At 37.9% G+C, this 19,345-nt stretch overlaps 1 protein-coding gene across 1 annotated transcript in view; it reads right to left on the bottom strand.

Annotated features, from left to right (window-relative positions):
- The window catches only part of TXNRD1 (thioredoxin reductase 1), a 117,460-nt gene that overhangs the window by 21,444 nt on the left and 76,671 nt on the right, over positions 1 to 19,345 (bottom strand). Inside the window, 7 exon segments of the mRNA NM_001122673.1 lie at positions 5,110 to 5,266; positions 6,855 to 6,931; positions 7,523 to 7,615; positions 11,527 to 11,752; positions 13,141 to 13,256; positions 13,661 to 13,803; positions 18,805 to 18,924. Of these exon segments, the coding sequence (NP_001116145.1) occupies positions 5,110 to 5,266; positions 6,855 to 6,931; positions 7,523 to 7,615; positions 11,527 to 11,752; positions 13,141 to 13,256; positions 13,661 to 13,803; positions 18,805 to 18,924 (932 nt within the window).

The raw sequence follows: 19,345 nt of genomic DNA on the forward strand, positions 1-19,345 counted from the left end.
CAAATGAGGTGAGCCCAGTGATTTCTCATTTACTGTCCAGAGCACTAAGGACTGGTGCAAGAAGAGGGAACACAAACAGAGCACAGCAATCTCTCTTAGTTATGGAGATAGAGACCACAGTTTAGGCTTAGGGCTGCAGGGCAGAGCACCTGAGGGTAGAGCAGGACGAACTCTTGAGATCTGCAAAGAATGGGGCTGAGAACTGATCCATAAATGTGTCATAGGTGGTCCTCAAGGGTGAGGAAAGAGCTACTGGAAAGCAGAAAGCAGCAGGCCCCCAAATGACCAGAACTCTTATAGGACTGGAAATAGCTCCTGTTTCCTCAAGCCAGAGTAGAAAGAACTCATAAGGAGGAATGGGGTAGAGTCCTCCAAAAGGCAGGAGTTAGGAGTGGAATTAAATCAGCCCTAGATAGAAGGTGGCTACTTGCAGACCCTAAAAAAAGCTTAAAAGCAAGTTACAAAAGGATAAAACTAATTCCATGTAACTTAATGGGCTGCCAGAACAAAATTCAACACTGTATAAAGGAATTCAATAAAACCCACCACCCAACAGAGTAAAATGTACAATGTCCACATCCATCCAAAATAACGAGACATGCAAAGGAGAACATGTGAGCCAATAACGAGAGAAAAATCAATGAATAGAAACAGACACTAAAAATGAGATGATGGAATTATCAGAAGACATGAAATGAGCATATTATAAATATGTTCTGTATAGTCAAGTAAATAAAGACATGAACCCATTGAGGAGAAAAAACAAAAACATTTATTTTTTAAAAGATTTTATTTATTTATTCATGAGAGACACAGAGTGGCAGAGACACAGGTAGAGGGAGAAGCAAGCTCCTCACAGGGAGCCCAATGCAGAACTCAATCCCAAGACCCCAGGGTTACAACCTGAGCCAGAGGCAGAAGCTCACCACTGAGCCACCCAGGTGCCTTGAGAACATCTTAGGTAAATAAAACTTGTAGAGATGAAAAAACTATTTGAAGTGCAAATTACACAATCTGGATTTAATAGCCTAAGACAGTGCAGAAGATAGTCAACTTGAAGACATCACAACAGGTCCTTGAAAAAAACACAGCACAGAAACAGAGGGGGAAGAATATGAAAAGAGCATTAGACACTCAGGATAACACTGAGTGAACCAACATTCATTAACTGGATGCTGAGGGGGAAAAAGGGAAGGGGGAAGACAGGAAAAAAAACGAATGGCTAAAAATTTTCCAAATCTGATGAAAAGGAGAAACAGAAGTCCAAGAATCTTGACAAACCATAAGCAGAATAATAATAATGAAAAGCATGCCAAGGCACACAGTAATTTAGCAGTAATTGCTAAAACACTGTGATAAAAGGCAATCTTATAAAGAACAAAGATAAAAATGACAGCATACTTGTGTTCAGAATCTATGTGATCAAAAGATAATAGGCAAATCACTAAAATATTTAAAAAACACAGTAAATCTAGGACTCTATATTCAGCAAAAATACCTTCCCAAAAATTGGAGGCAAAATGAATCTAAAAAAACAAACAACAAAGAGTAGAAAAGGAATCTACCAAGAGCAGACACACACTAAATAACTATTAAAGGAAATTCTTTAAGCAGAAAACAGTGTATCAAACGGAAATCAGTATCTACATAAAAGACAGGTTTGTCCCCGGTTCCAAAATGCAGATTCCTATGGACTTAAAGTGGACTGTGTGGCCTAGCCTGGAAAATGTAACCCTTGTTTCTATCACTTCCATTTGGAGAACACACTTCGCAGTTTTCACAACATCAGCTTAATGCACTTTTAGAATGCACATTCTGAAGTTGAAGATATGTGTACTGCAGTTTCTCTATGGTTTTCACATAAAATACATGCACACACACACACACACACATATATATACACACACATATACACATTTTAAGTAGGCTTTACACTCAATATGGGACTTGAACTCACAACTCTGAGATCAAGAATTGGACACGCTACAGACTGAGCCAGCCAGGCACCCCTAAAATATTTTATATATACTATAATACTCAGTTAACAAAAAGTACCACCTTAATAATAAAGATGCTAGTGTTTACTCTTTGTAAAAACGAAGTATTTCAAGTGTTTGAGAGCAACTTTTTTTTTTTCATTTCTTCATTTTGTTTCCAAAAGAATGGAATAGTTTAATGGCAAATATTTTTAAGTTTTGAAAGTTTAATTATTTTTTTTTAAGATTTAATTTATTTATTCATGAGAATACACAGAGAGGAGAGAGAGGAGAGAGGCAGAGACACAGGGAGAGGAGAAACAGGCTCCACACAGGGAGCCTGACATGGGATTCGATCCTGGGTCTCCAGGATCAGGCCCTGGGCCGTAGGTGGCGCTAAACCGCTGAGCCACCAGGGCTGCCCGAAAGTTTATAATTATTAAGTGCTAAAAAGGGTCATACAAATTTTCCCTATATATTTTCTGCTTCATTTTATTTAGGAAAATTTTATTTGTTACAGAAATTTTTGCAAATTGGTAGATTCTTTAAGTATGGAGATATCTTTCCTATTCCACCCCCTATTTTTCTATAATCTATACGTCCTAGATCTTCTTTCTTAGGCAATAAATTGTTGTGATTAAGAGAGCAGTACCTACAATCAGAAATGGACTTCATTTTTATGCCTTGGCTGCCTCCTAGCCTCCTGACCTCACGCAGTTACCTAATTTCCCTGTATTATGTCATCAATCTCCACAACTGCCCTGAGGCTGAATGAGATAAGGTCTACAAAGCCCTTAGCGCAATGTCAAGCATGGCACAAGCACTCACATGTAGCATTATCTCTTTTTCCTCCCAACACTCTTGTGAAGCAATAAGGAATAGATGATAGCAATTTTGGAGTAAGGCACCAACACCCACGATTCAATTTGAGCTCCCTTAAAATCCCATAATGGATTGAACTCAGCTAGGTGTTGATGTTAAACTAAACTTTTCAATAGAGCTGCTCCCTTAGAAGGAAGGAAGTCATGGATCCTTTCACCTTCTTAGATAATATGTGATAATGCTCTCATTAACATATGTTGGGCAAAATGAAAGGGAACAAAATTATGCAGTTGCTTTAAAAGTGTGTGATTTCCCCAAATACATTTAACCTAGATATCTACTGGCATTTTGACTTTATTTATTATATTGAAGGACAGACCAGGGAGACTTCAAACTCAGAGATCAGAGCGCATCTGCATCTGTTTATTTTCTTGTTCAGTAAAGTATGTCTTATTATTATGGTTAGACTAAAAATAAGGAAAAAAACATAAAACAGAATAAAAAAAGAGTCCTTTAATTTCAACCTACATTAAACTCTGATGTTGATAAAAGCTTAAGGCACTTTAAGAAAATTGGCTCTACCTAGGAGAGAACAGAATACAGTACCATGCCAACACATGGAAGGCCACAAATAAGTAGGTGCAAATAAAGGTTTTTTAAGAATTAAAGTTTTTTAAAGAATTTTGTGCTACTTAATTTCAAATTTGTTTAGGAGCAAATTTTTGCACGTGTCTTCTTTGGTTATTGTTGGTATACAAAAATACCTCCATTTTAGGAAAACACAAAGATATAAGGTCAGGAACAAATACAATGCATCTCAAGCTGTATTTCCAGGTTCCCTTTTCTTGGTTTACCAGATACTCAATAACTGCAACAATGAATACAAGACATAACTCATTCCAGTAAGTAGTTAAATTTATCCCAAATAGTAATAAGAATCAGCTACTATGCCCTGGATGTTCAGACAATCTGGAATTCAAATCCTTTTTAGTCTAAATCCTATTAATTTCAAGATAGAAGATCTTATTATGCCACTATCCAAACTAACCCCAGGTACATTTGAAATGCCTGTCATAAATTTTACTAGCCATATTCTTTGAGGTTTCCATTACTATAACCAACCCAGATCAACCCACGGTGATTTATGTGCCAGGAAAATGAGTAATGACTAAGTTCTTTAAAATCAATGTTCCTGGAATCCTTTCAAATAATCAATTAGGGAGGAAATGCTGATGATGGGGAAGGCTATGAATGTATGAGTGCAGGGAATAATATATGGGAAATCCTGGTACCTTCCTTTCAATTTTGCTGTGAACCTGTAACTGCTGTAAAATTTGTCTTAAAAAATTACAGTACATTTATATTTGCCATCTAGTCCTATGAAACATACCTAAAAGTTTCAATTTCATACACTGACTTAAAAAAAAATCGAAAACATTAATATAGCACATTAAACATTCCAAGAGCAGAAGACATATTTTTAGAAAGGACAAGGTAATAAAAGCTTAAGTATCTGTTTAAGCAGCTCTGTACAATGACATTATTACCTACATCCTCAAATCCTTTTATAGCCTAGATGGGTGCCATAGAAAGATTCAGAAAATTATACTAAAATGGGTAATAATGAAATTAATGTAAAATGCAACTATTATGCATCTATGAAACATAATAGTGCTGAAACTTGATTAATCAAACTCATTTTATTCCGAGTGTGATTCCAAGAATGACAATTTTCATAATAAAGTCAAAAAAGAACAGTAGTCTTAACAATGTCTTGTTTTGAATACAGTTAATAAAGCACATCTAAGATGCTGTCAGCAGATAGCTAAATTATTCAAGACCCGGAAAACTTGGGACATCTGGGTGGCTCAGTGGTTGAGCATCTGCCTAGGGCTCAGGTTGTGATCCCAGAGTCCCGGGATCAAGTCCTGCATTGGGCTCTCCAAGGAGCCTGCTTCTTCCTCTGCCTATGTCTCTGTCTCTGCCTCTCTCTGGGTTTCTCATGAAAAAATAAAATCTTAAAAAAAAAAAAAAGACCTGGAAAACTTCACAGCTACTCCTAACTAGAGAATTGGGAGCATTATTAAAAACAGTCTCAATAGGTGGGGTGCCTGAGTGGCTCAGTAGGTTAAGTGTCCGACTCTTGGTTTTGGCTCAGATAGTGATCTCATGGATCATAGGACTGAGCCCTTGTATAGGACTCCACACTCAACAGAGTTGGCTTGGGATTCTCTCTTCCCCTCTCTAATAAATACATAAATATTAAAAAAAAAATAAAAAACAGTATCAATAGGTGTCAGCTACAACTCACCTTCACATTGGAGCCAGCATAAAGCCTCTGAGCCAACAATCTTCCTGCCTGGATTGCTACTGGGGTGAGCTCCAGCTTCCCCTCCAATATATCACCAATGGCATAGATGTAAGGTACATTGGTCTGCTCTTCATCTGTGACAGGTATTTTTCCAGTCCTGAAAATTCATTCAGTTAAAATTATTAATTACCACTATGAAGTAAAACAAAATCTCCTTTCTCCCAAAGAAGCCCAAAACTGTGATTCTAGCTAAGGCCAACATTCTAATGCATTAACTTAAAAATACATACGTCAGGGGCAACTGGTTGCTCAGTTAAGCATCTGACTCTTGATTTCAGCTCAAGTCATGATCTCAGGGTTGTGGGATCAAGCCCTGTATCAGGCTCTGCACTGAATGTGGAGCCTGCTAAAGATTCTCTCTCGCCCTCTGCTTCTGCCCCATGCCCCAAGCACTCTCCTTCTCTTAAAAAAAATAAAAATAAAAATAAAAAAATAAAATAAAAATTAAAAAAAATTCTTAAAAAGCTTAGAGACAATTCTGGAATAAGAAAAGCGTAAGAAACTCTGGAGGGTTTCAACAGTGGTTAAGAACATGCAGGTGGATACTAGGGGTGCCTGGCTAGCTTGGTGGGAGGAATGTGCGACTCTTGATCTCAGGGTTCTGAGTGTGAGCCCCACGTTGGGTGTAGAGATTACCTAACTAAATAAAACAAAAAAAGAATATAAAGATTCTAAACTGTAATAATCAGGTCTGTTAGTTATCACCTCTATGATGCTGGGAAGGCTATTTAATGTCACTAAGCTTCATTCTCCCAGGGGAAAATGGGAACCATGTATTGGGAATGGGAACCATAATACTGGGAATACCAGTAAGAAGGAAAAGGATACCATCTTCTACTTTAAGAGGCAGCGAGGACTGAATGAAAATGTGTACAAAATATTTAGCACAAAAGGCCATGGCTCATAGTAAGTGCAGAGTAAGTGTTAGCTGTTAACATAACACAAAATCTAAGCCTTGGGCCCACTGGAAACAGGCTAGCAGGTATATTAAGCTGATGGAACATTTGGTCTGCTAAACCTTACTGATGACCTCCTCAACAACTGTCTCTTCATTCACCCTAGTAAAAAATGAATAAAACAAAAATCCTCACAATCAGATTAGGGAAGTCTCTTCTCTAGAAGATAAGATTATTCCAGTAAAAGGGAAAGTAACCTGCATTTTTAGTTTCCCAGACATTTGGCATTCACAGTGCTTGTTTTTACTTGGTTTAAGGAAGGGGATATTGAAAAACAGCCTCAGGCAGCAGATAAGCAGATACCACCCAGGTCAGTTATCTCAACTAGTGCTACAGTCCAGAACGTTTTAACTTTTAACCTTGAAAAGTTTTTGATACTTGTAGCTGTCACTAGAAATACAGTGACCACTCATCATCCTAAAATTTGGTAGCTCTAAACTTGGTTCAATTTATATATTTAATGAGGCTCAAAGCACACACCTGCAATTAACTGTGGGGTTAGATTCTTTTTCTGTACCCTAAACATTAAAAGAAACAAAATGCAAGCTGCTCTATCTTCCATTTAGATTCTGAAAAGGGGAAAGAAGTAAAAACAGAAAATACTACTGTGAATAGCACTGAGAGTTTTCTCCAATATGACAACTAACTAAAAATCTAAAACTTCACTATTAATCAGTATTATAAAATAACTGGAACACTAATTCAGTAAGACATAAATTTTTTTCTTACTTTTCATTTATTTTTACTCCCACGGTTTCTAAGCCAATTTTTCTTGTGCAAGCATCTCTTCCTATTGCCAGCAATACCTGAAAAATTATTAATATATCAGTGACTGTTACCAAAAGGTTGCATATAAGTTACTTAATCATTAAGCCAATCTCATTGCATTTTCCAGTCCTGGAAAGAAATACTTCACTAAGAAAATACTGCAAGAGTTTAAACAAATTAAAATCTTAAAAAATATATATATAGCCATTGAATAGGATACGGTAGAGATCCTTATCCATTTATTAAGAAAAAGAAAGTTAACAATTCCTTTATAAATCTAGCCAAGTTTAGGGACAAAGAAAGCACAGCCTATGACTGAACTACTTTTTTTTAAAGTAGTGAGCTAGAGAAATTAAAATTTTTAAGGACAGAGAAGTTCTAGCTCATTTTAAAAGTTGGATGTCCTTTTCAGCTCTTTGACAAATGATGTTTTAAAGTTACATTAAAGAAAATCTGAAGCCATCCCTATACTAAAACAAATTGTAATACCACAAGCAATAACAATGTCTTAGAATGGGAATATAATCAAGGGTTTTGGAAATAGCAAGCAGCCATTGTATATACCCAGCAAATAACAATAAGCACATTATCTGCTTTCTAATGCATAATGACCTGGGTCCTCTCCTTACCGTATTATACTCTCCTTCAATGGTTTCACTACTACTGGTGGACTGAGCTACCACCCTGAGTCGGCCTGGTGTCCCTGCTTCAATTTGTTCAACCTATAAAAGTAATAAAGTTTCACTTACTCCACAATAAGGACATGTACCAAGCCTTTTCTATCAGGTCAACCCAAAGTTAAAACACAAAATCTGGCTCGAAAGGTCTTTCATGTCTCATCTCCCTCACCTTAACATCATGAGGATAATAAGAGATTTTTCTATTTTATCCCCTTCTTTCTTATTGTTTGTTTGCTAGAGGGGCTTTCTTTCAAATAGTTCCCAAACAGAATAAAATTCAAAGAGAAAATTGGGAGAGAAAAAAGTCAGAGACCCTGGTAACCCAGTAAAATGTTATGTGCACATATTTATTTTACTAGGGGATAGTCCACAAGATTCTCAAGGTGCTCACAACTCTCTAAATGTTAAGACATTATAAAGGAATGGTCAATTAATCTTCAACAGAGAAGGAAAGAATATGTAATGGAAAAAAGACAGTCTCTTCAACAAATGGTTTGAGGAAAACTAGACAGCTTCATGCAAAAAAAAGAAAAAAAGAAAAGAAATGAAACTTGCCCACTTCCTTACACCACACACAAAAATAAACTCAAAATGGATTAAGGACCTAAATGTTGAGACCTGAAACCATAAAAATCCTAGAAGACAACACAGGCAGTAACTTCTTTGACACTGGCCTTAGCAACAATTTTCTAGATAGGTCTCCTCAGGCAAGGGAAAAAAAAAAAAAAAGCAAAAATGAACTATTGGGATTACATCAAAATAAAAAGCTCTTGCAAAGCGAAGGAAACAATCAACAAAAGTATAAGAGAATACTTTCTACTTCTGTAGAATGAGAGATGAGATTTGCAAATGACATATCTGATAAAGGGTTAGCATCCAAAACATATAAAGAATTTATATAAAAAAATTTATACAACTCAACACCAAAAAACCAAATAATCCAATTAAAAAGTGGGCACCTGAGTGGCTCAGTTGGCTAAGCATCTGACTTCTGATCTCAAACCAGATTTTGATCTCAGAGTCATGAATTTAAGCCCAACAGAGCTTACTTTAAAAAAAAAAAAAGGGAGAAGACATAAACAGAAAGGCATCTCCAAAGGCATCCAGATGGCCAACAGACACATGAAAAGATTGTCAACAATATTCATCATCAGGAAAATGCATATCAAAACCACAATGAGGAGGAGGCGCCTGGGTGGTTCAGTCAGTCAAGCATCTGCCTTTATTTACACTGCTGGGGATTTACCCCAAAGATACTGATGCAGTGAAACACTGGGACACCTGCATCCTGATGTTTCTAGCAGCAATGTCCACAATAGCCAAAATGTGGAAGGAGCCTCAGTGTCCATTGAAAGATGAATGGATAAAGAAGATGTGGTATATGTATAAAATGGAATATTACTCAGCCATTAGAAACAGCAAATATCCACAATTTGCTTCGACGTGGATAGAACTGGAGGGTATTATGCTGAGTGAAATAAGTCAATCAGAGAAGGACAAACATTACATGGTCTCATTCATTTGGGGAATATAAAAAATAGTGAAAGGGAATAAAGGAGAAAGGAGAGAAAATGAGTGGGAAACATCAGAGAGGGAGACAGAACATGAGAGACTGCTAACTCTGGGAAATGAACAAGGGGTGGTGGAAAGGGAGGTGGGCAGGGGGTGGAGGTGACTGGGTGACGGGCACTGAGGGGGCACTTGATGGGATGAGCACTGGGTATTATGGTATATGTTGGCAAATTGAACTCCAATTAAAAATAAATAAATAAATTGCTTTAACAAACATGAAAAAAAAATGCATCTGCCTTTAGCTCAGGTTATGATGCCTGGGTCCTGGGACTGAACCCCTCATCAAGCTGCCTGCTCCACGGGGAGTCTGCTTTTCCCTCTCTCTCTGCTCCTTAACCCCCACTCATTTTCTCTCTAAAATAAATAAAATTTTAAAAAAAAACACAATGAGGTATCACTTCACATCTGTCGACGGCTAAAATAAAAAACACAAAAAATAGCAAGTATTGGCATGGATATGGAGAAACAGGAACCCTTGCACACTGTTGGTGGGAATGCAAACTGGCATAGCTACTGTGGAAGACAATATGGAGGTTCCTTAAAAAATAAAAAATAGGGATGCCTGGGAGACTCAGTGGTTGAGTGTATGCTTTTGGCTCAGGGCGTGATCCTGGGGTCCCACATCGGGTTCCCTGCACTGACCCTGCTTCTCCCTCTGCCTATGTTTCTGCCCGTCTCTCTGTGTCTCTCATGAACAAATAAAATCTTAATTTTTTTATTATTTTTAATATATTTTTTATTGAAGTTCGATTTGCCAACATAGTTTTTAACACCTAGTGCTCATCCTGTCAAGTGTCCCCCTCAACGCCCATCACCCAGTCACCCTAAATAAAATCTTTTAAAAATTTTAAAAATACAGGGGTATCTGGATGACTCAGTCAGGCATCCACCCCTTAGTTTCAGCTCAGGTCATGATCTCAAAGTCCTGGGATCAAGCTTCACAGTGGGCTCTGTACTCTGTGCAAATCTGCTTAACCCTCTCCATCCCTCTCTGCCCCTCCCTCCATTCATGCGTACACACTCTCTCTAGAATAAATAAAATCTTTTTTTTTTTTTTAATTAAAAATAGGGCAGCCCGGGTGGCTCAGATTAGTGCCGCCTTCAGCCCAGGGCATGATCCTGGAGACCCAGGATCGAGTCCCACATTGGGCTCCCTGCTTGGAGCTGCTTCTCCCTCTGCCTGTGTCTCTGCCTAGACTCTCTCTGTGTGTCTCTCATGAATAAATAAATAAAATCTTAAAAAAAAAAAATTTTTTTTTAAATTTAAAAATTAAAAATAGAACTACCATATGATCCAGCAATTGCACTATCAGGTATTTACCCAAAAGATATAAAAACATTAATTTGAAAGGATAAATGTACTGTTATGTTCACTGCAGTATTATCTACAACAGCCAAATTACAGAAGCAGCCCAAGCATCCATCAATAGATGAATAAAGATGTGGTTTATACAAACAATGGAATATTAGCCATAAAAAAGAATGAAATCTTGCCATTTGCAACAACATGGATGGAACTAGAGAGTATAATGCTAAGCAAAATAAGTCAGAGAAAGACAAAAAAAAACCTATGATTTCATTCACATGTGAAGTTAAAGAAACAAAACAAATGAACAACAACAACAAAAGAGACAAATCAAAACAACCAACTCTTATTAGAGAATAGATGGTTCCCAGAGGGCAGGCTGGGGTGGGGGGGGGGGGGAAGAGTGAAATAGGTGATAGGGATTAAGGAGGGCACTTATCATGATGAGCATAACATGTTGCTGAATGACTATATTGCACACTTGAAACTAATATAACACTGCATGTTAACTACACTGGAATTAAAAAAAAGACATTATAGGAATAGGTTACTCTTCTATCAGACAACACGTACATCCAGCTGTTGTTTTCTAATCACAGTCCTAGTGCAAACATAGGATATCTACCTCCACTCCTTAAAAAAACTCTAGTAATTATAAAGTAAAGGGATGTCCAAAGAGAAGCATTAAAAAAAAAAAAAAAAAAAGAGAGAGAGAGAACCTAAGGTAAGAAAGTTGAGAGGAGAGTATTATTATTAATTATTAATCTGCAGACAAGAACAAAGCTGTTGGGGTGCCTGGGTGGCTCAGTGGTTGAGCATCTGCCTTAGGTTCAGGTCATGATCCCGGGGTTCTGGGATCAAGCCCCACACTGGGATCCCTGCTCAGTGGGAAGCCTGGTTCTCCCCCTCCCTTTGCCTGTCCCCCAGCTTGTGCTGCCAAATAAATAAAATATCACAGGTGAGGCTAACGGTTTATAATGCTGAAAGAAAGCTCCCATCATCCACCCCAATGCTTTCTCTCCTGCCTTTTAAACCTAAGTATAGAAACAATAAACCTACCAGCAACTCCACTTACTTTTATTGGTACAAACTGTCTTATAAACTTGACACCATGTTCTTCCATATGTTCACCAATTTTGTTGGCCATGTCCTGGTCAAATCCTCTAAGGAGAATGGATCGTACCATAACAGTAACATCTAAACCAATGCCAGCAAGAAATCCAGCACATTCCAGGGCAACATAGGATGCTCCAACCACCAGGGTCTTACCCGGGCAATAAGGTAAGGAAAAAAGATCATCACTGAAAGGAAATTAAAAAAAGAAAAAAAAAAAGAAAAGAAAAGAAAGACGGAAAAAAAGAAATTGAAAATGGTCGTATGTGAATAATGACTAAATGAAAGTAAAACTTTTGGTTTCTTAAGTATGATACACTTTTCATATTAAAAACATTCAATTAGCTACACACATAATATATGGAAAGTGTTTGCAAGGCCTTAGACACTGTCCCTTTCTTGCCACTCAGTTGCTTTGGGAGTAGCTCAAGCTGCTCATGGCCAAACAGCTCACCGCCCGATTTCTGACGTTAGTCCCAGCTCGTGGTCAAACAAAATAATCCTGAACGGTCTGGAATAACTGTCCACTAATGTGTTTAATATCGTATTTTCGCAAATCAAACCCCCATCCCTCATCTCACCACTTAGCTCTCTCCGAGGTAAAAATCTGTATTACTTTTTATTTAGAACACCAATTATCAAGAGTGGGGAGAAGAGTTGGAGAAAACTTGCAACATAACTGTTTTGTAAAATAAAAACCAGCTCTAAAAGGTAAAACCCAACAAAATCTTTTAGTCAAGAATATACAGGACATGAGAGAGATCACAAAGGCATTGTTGGGAAATTATTTTTTAAAATATGAGAAGGGAAGCTATCCGAGACAACAAAGAGAACTGTTACCATCCGAGCTGCCCCTATATGAAGCACAAGGGAAAAAAAAAATAATATCCTTGCCCAGAAAAAGGGCCCGAAAGGAAATAATTTATAACATAATCAGAAACTCCTTGAGCAAAAAACACCCAAGAGGACGTATTTATCAACAACCTGTCATAATTTCATCATAATGTTAAATTCCTGATTGAATTCCAAATGTGAATTGCTATGTCACCGTACAATCACCTGATGGGCAAAAATAAATCACACAGCCAAACCTTGCCTGACTCACTTATTTCAGATGGCCAGCCTACAGTGACATTATAACCTTGTAAACAGCATGAGGAGGGACGAGGGTTTAATAAATCTATATGGCCTGCCACCCTGTCATTGTTTTAGTGTCCCCATGAATATTCTTCTGGTTTTATGTTTTATACATTTATAACACACACTCACACATATATACATTTCAAACATAAATCTATATGTCAGCAGTGATGTTAACCGGGTAGTAAAAAGACCAATGTTTACGGCTTTGAATTCTTTCAATGTTCTCTTGCATAAAATGATTTTTCCTGTGTTTTTTTCCCCAACTCCCTGTCCCTTTTGGGCAAAAAATGTGGCAAAATACTTTGAAGTTCTAGGAAATGGACTGAATGGGTTTGAAGAAAAAGCCTAAAAAAACAAACAAACAAACAAACAAAAAAACCTGAAAAGCATAAATCTAAAATGAATTTCTCTTTCCCCTGCAAGGTCCCCTTACCTGCTGATGCAGTACTCTCGGTCACCGGGGATTCCCAAGTAACGTGGCCTCTCACCAGTAGCAATGAGAAATCTCTCTGCTGAATAAATTTTTTCTTTGCCTTTGTTATTTGTTGCCTGCAAAGAAACCAATGTCAACTTTTAATAAGTTATTATTCATTAGAATTGCAGACTTTATAATTAACAAAGGCCATTCACCACATTATCCAATTTGATCGTCACAAAAATCTGGTAATACCCAATAAGATGTTAAGGCTCTGAGTAATTAATACATTTGTTTAAAATCATAAATCTAATAAGCAGCAACACTCAAATCCAGGTCATCTGGCCCCAAATCCAGTACTCTTACACTACCACCCCACAAAAGAAAGCCCTGTAAGATGTGACTGCAAAATCACCAAACTGGGCAATTTGGGTCACCATGGCTTTTATTTTATTAAGATAATCACTTTCTTTTTCCTCCCCTACCCCCAACCAAAGTTTAAAACAAACAAAAGCTACTCAGGGTGTCACACAATTACCTTAATCCTATGAGGACCCACAAACTGTCCATATGCATTCTCATAGGTCACCTTTTTCTCCCGCAGAGCTACCCGGTAGCCCCAGTTCAGAGAGCCAATGTGGTTCTGTACAGCTTCTGTCATTTTATCCCAGTCATGTTTAACTGCACAAAAAGATAAGACAAAATGCTTTTAGCTTTTCAACTGCCTGGCAAAGATCATTTCTTAGCAACTATTCACATGGAATATGAAGAGCAGAGCTTTTAGTCTAAAAGAGCAGGGTCCTTCATTTCAAGCACATCAACAACTTTTTCATGCTCAAATATTCTTTCTTTTTTAGAAGACCACCATACAATTAAGTCATGCAAGGCCTCCTGGCAATTCTTAAAACTAAGATAACCAGGTATAAACTTTTTAAGAAATGAACAGGATTTATTTTGATTGTAAATACTGATTGTTGGGGTAATGAGGTGTGGTAAAGCCTAGGATTCTGTAGTTTTAACAATCCCCAAAGGATCCTGATGTAGCCAGGTTTGGAGTTACTACGCTTGTAACAGAGTCTAGACCAGAGACCAGCAAACAAAGGCCAAGTATGGCCCCACAGCCAAACATAGCCCATCACATTTTTTTTTTTTTTTTAAAGATTGTATTCATTTATTTGACAGAGAGAGAGCACAAGCAGGGTGAGTGGCAGGCTCCCCACTGAGTAAGGAGCCCAATGTGGGACTTGATCCCAGGACTTTGGGATCATGATCGGAGCTGAAGGTAGACGCTTAACTGACTGAATCACCCAGGCGTCCCCAACACCTTTTTTTTTTTTTTTAAAGATTATTTATTTATTTATTCATAGACACACACACACACACACACAGAGAGAGAGAGAGAGAGAGAGAGAGAGAGAAAGAGGTGCAGAGACACAGGCAGAGGGAGAAGCAGGCACCATACAGGGAGCCTGACGTGGGACTCGATCCCGGGTCTCCAGGATCACGCCCTAGGCTGCAGGCGGCGCTAAACTGCTGCGCCGCCACCAAGGCTGCCCGCCATCACCTTTTTTTTAAAATCAAGCGTATACACTCATGATCATTTATTTACATATTATCTAGTATCTAGGGCTTCTATTGTGCCACTGGGCCACACCCTTAAGTTTGACAACAGTAATCAGACTAACTGAACTTTGTGGAATCTTTAACATCTTCAGGGCAATCCTGCCTGTGGTCTAGGTCATTATTTTTCCAGGCAGGCATTATTGGCATGTTGGACTGGATACCTTCTAATTGGAAGGAACTATATATAGCGAAGGATATTTAGCATCACTGGCCTTTGGTCATTCCCAAACCACTGTAATAGCCAACCACATCACCAGTAAAATGCTTAGGGTTTCTAGTAAAAGGATGCCTAGGAAGCTCAAAGGTCTGACTTTGGCTCAGGTCATGATCGTGGGGTCCTGAGATTGTGCTCCATGCTCAGTGGGGAATCTGCTTCTCCTTCTCCCTCTCTTTCTGCCCCTTCCCCTGTGCACATGTACAAGTGCTCTCTCTCAAATAAATAAAATCCTAAATATTCTAGTAAAAAAATGGGGGTATATGAAATGAGATTGGCAAAATGTTGGTAATTTTTATAGCTAGATGATTGGCACAGGGGGTTGAGTTACACTCATTATTCTGTTCATTCCTTGGAGACAAAGCAGGAGTGAATCTTGCCCCTTTTTCTAGTGTTGCTAGATGAAGGCCAGATGGGCAGGTTGGCAGGGCTCCCTCAGTGTCCCCCAGTCCTGCCTCCCAGCACCTCACCCTCTCAGCATTGCAACCACAGTGGCTTCTATAGCCGCTGTTTGTTTCCACTGATCTCAAGTCTAACATTTTATGATTATGTGAATTCAGTATTGACAGTCTGCTCTCTCGGGTTCCACAGACCAATTTTTGTGTTGTTATTCCCAGTTCCAGAGGCTGGCCTTTGGGTTGTATAGACTTGATTCACCACTTTCTCCATGGCTAAGCTGCTTATTAATCCTGAATCTAAGATTCAGACTCCTCATTTTCATGACAGATCTTTTGAGTATAATTTATTTTTTTTAAATATTTTTTTTTTATTTATGAGAGAGAGAGAGAGAGAGAGAGAAGCAGAGACGAGAGACGTAGGCAGAGAGAGAAGCAGGCTCCATGCAGGGAGCCCGATAAGGAACTTGAACCTGGGACTCCAGGATCACAGCCTGGGCCAAAGGCAGGTGCTCAACCGCTGAGCCACCCAGGTATCCCTCATTGATAAGTTATTAATGGATGAATGATTGATTTTTTTATCCACTGAAATTTAATATATTAGTGCCTGACTCAAAGGATTCAATTTTTTTTTTAACGCTTTATTTATTTTAGAGGGAAAGAGAGCGAGCATATGTGTGCGTGTACACGCAGGGAGGGGCAGAGGGAGAGGGATTTAAATATAGGGCATGGCTTTCATCAAACCCTTTGGGATTGGTGCTGCTAGCAAATAAAAGAGGAGAGTATAAAAATAGAAAATTGTAATTTGTAATGTTTAAATCTGGAAAGGAGGAAGAAGCACAAGATTAAAACTGTTCATTTAGCTGAATAAATAATTTCTTTAAAGACAACTTTGATTTGGCCAAGTTTTAAAATCCCATTAAAATTCAGGGAGATTTTACTGGTTTTAATGTATAGATCTGGATTTATGCTGGTAGTGGCTCTTTATCACTCCAGTAACTATATATTTATTAGTTCTTTATTATACAATTCAGAAATAAATTCAACATAAATAAGCATAGCTAATGTTTATTGTTACATGACAGATACAGAAATATTCATCTGCTGGAAAGATCTGTCGATTCACTAAATATTTTACCACCCACCTGATTACTGAATTTATTAGAATTACACTTAGTTGGTCCTGTTAATAAAAATTCACATTCAGCAGAGGCCTGTACTTAACTCTTTTTAAGATTCTAAAGACCCACTATATATACACTTCCCTACATTTCTAGCTAAAATTAAGCAATTCTGTTCCACTCACTTTATTTTTCATAAGAGTGGATAGCTTAAAGCTAACATCAATTAGTACAACATGCCAATTTGAGTATTAGATCCTTACATGAATGAATAAAAATTGTGTGACTGAGTTATATAGCTCCCTGGCCCTGTTACTTACCTAGATTTAAGAGACAGACATGTTCACTGTAAATGCCAGTATGTGGAAATTACAAAGCTGTGTAAATCAAAATTTGCTTGGAACAATCTTACTTTTTCCAACAGATTCTAGACTTTTTCAGATTAATGTTCTTGTTACATGTCCTTTTTAAGAGAGTAACTAACTAGTTCAAATATACAACTTCCTGGAGTACCTGTAAATGTTGTTCTACACATTAAAGAACTAAGTGCTTGGCAGAGTCTACCCAATTTATTCAAACCATGAATGGAAGAATTAAAGGCAACAAGTCCAGAGGCAAGGATAAAAACTGTATGTTGAGTGGCAGCTATTTTAACCACACTACTATACTTAATCCTCATCACAAGCAGTGAATGGAAAAGTCAGAAGTTGTGCCAAGGGCTATCTCATTTTAGTATCAGGAGGGCTGGGGTGAAGGAAGCTCTTAACTCAAGGGACCCAGAATACCAGCAAAGACTGTGTGTTGCCACTTAACTCCTGTTACCAATTCTACCTCTGGGCCCCCTGGGTACATGGTCTGCACTTTGATGATAGTGGTACATCAGTGATTATGGAATCTGTGTACCTATACAATTGCTGTTACTCATCTCTGTATCTCTCCAGGACAGACTCAAATGCAAACAGTGGGCACTCAATAGCAATATTATTTAACTTTACCACTTTAAAATGTCTATTAAGAAGTCTAATAATTAACTGAAAGGAGACCTCTTGTTCACGGAGGTACATTAAAAGTAGGCTTCCAGGAGGGGAAAGAGTGTATCTAATGGCAGACTCAGTGGGGAGACATTCAGACATGAGAGTAACAATAATTTGGGGAGGGGCACAGAAATGGGATTAGGGACGGATTATCGGTAGATTATGTGTTAAATTCACATTCCGTAGGTCAAAAGAGTCACTTTGACTGCCCTGTTTGTTGGCAAGAGAAAAGGCATGGCACCTCAGAAACAAGTAATGAAACTCTCAGTACCAGCCTAAGGCCCCAAAGGTCATAGACAGAGAATAGCCTCGTAAGGATCTGAGGAAAGAAAGATGACCCCAACACAAAAACATTTTTTGAGTAACTGATTTTCTAAAATTCCAAACTTGGATAAAAAAGTACTGTTGATTTTAAACAGGAAGTAAAAGCATCAAACAAAGGAAGCATAGCTAATGTGAGTAGGAGCAAAATTTTTCAAAGCACTTATTTATTATGCCTTTTTAAAACAATATTTAATAAACTTAATTAAAATTCAGAAAAAGCTACAAAATAATTTACCCTAGCAAATGTCCCATACCCTATAAGATCTCATAACTGTATCAGATACAGTTGGAGTTTATCTCTTCAAGGACATGGTGACCTATGTCATTAATTATGAAGCTATGCTAACCTCAATTTTTTTTTTTTTTCAACCAGATAATACAATCTACTTTCCAAAGGCAACAATTCCTTTTCAACTTTCCTGGGGTCACTAGGGTACTTTAAATATTTTATCCAACAAAGTCTATCTCTTCCTCAACAAATAAATAGCACCCCCACACCCAAATTATCAGCTTATGAAACTGATTTCTTGGGAGAGAGAAAAATGAAACCATTTCCAAGGAAAGCAAATGTTATTTACACTCTTTATGAAACCCTAAGAAAGAATTTATTTGAGGAGCACCTGGCTAGCTCAGTCAGTAGAGTGTGACTCTTCATCTTGTGGTCATGAGTCTGATCTCCACTCTGGGCACAGAGATTACTTTAAAAAATAATAATAATAAAAAGAATTTATCTAAAAAATTCTGGTTTTCTATTACAGAAAGGCACTCTAAGTACAGTATCTGTCCTTACCATACCAGCTATGCAGCTACCTGACACAGGATAATCACAGTAATTTTAGACATAAAAAACGTCAACAATAAAAACTTCCCAGTCATTTTCTAGTCCCACAGAAATGGATGGTGCATTAGTGCAGGATCACAGCTCAAACCCATCAAAAGCACAAATGGAAAAGCAGCTTTTCCTGCCGTACCCGTCTCCTCGGTGCTCCAACCATAGTTCCGAGAGTCCTGTAGGGCTTGTCCTAACAGAGCTGCTTGGTGCATCAGTTTTTTAGGTATGCAACCCACATTTACACATGTTCCTCCGAGACCTGCAACAACATTGAGAAATCAGTTTATATCCAGCTTCACAATCCTTGAGAGAAAAAGGTCAATAATTATTGTTATGCTAAGAAAGATCATCATTTATTTGTTTAATGTAGCCAATACTATCTACACAAGTTTATTCCTACGACTCATGGTATTTCTAAGCTCAGAAAGCCTTATATATCAAACATAGTGATACATCCTAAAACGAAAGAAAAATGAGATCTCCCCAATTTCCACAGACTTCAAAGATTCAAAATTAACTGCTGATTAAGATGCCACAAATTGACATTTTACTTTGTCCACAACCCTACACTCGGCACCACATCTGTGACTAGAACTAAATGGTAAAGGGGTTGTTAAGCTGGCCACGGATGGACTAGAAGTACATACAAAATCTGGTATATATGAGCATTTTCTAAAGTA

This window comes from Canis lupus, chromosome 10 (assembly GCF_011100685.1).
Source record: "Canis lupus familiaris isolate Mischka breed German Shepherd chromosome 10, alternate assembly UU_Cfam_GSD_1.0, whole genome shotgun sequence".
NCBI classification, from domain to species: domain Eukaryota; kingdom Metazoa; phylum Chordata; class Mammalia; order Carnivora; family Canidae; genus Canis; species Canis lupus.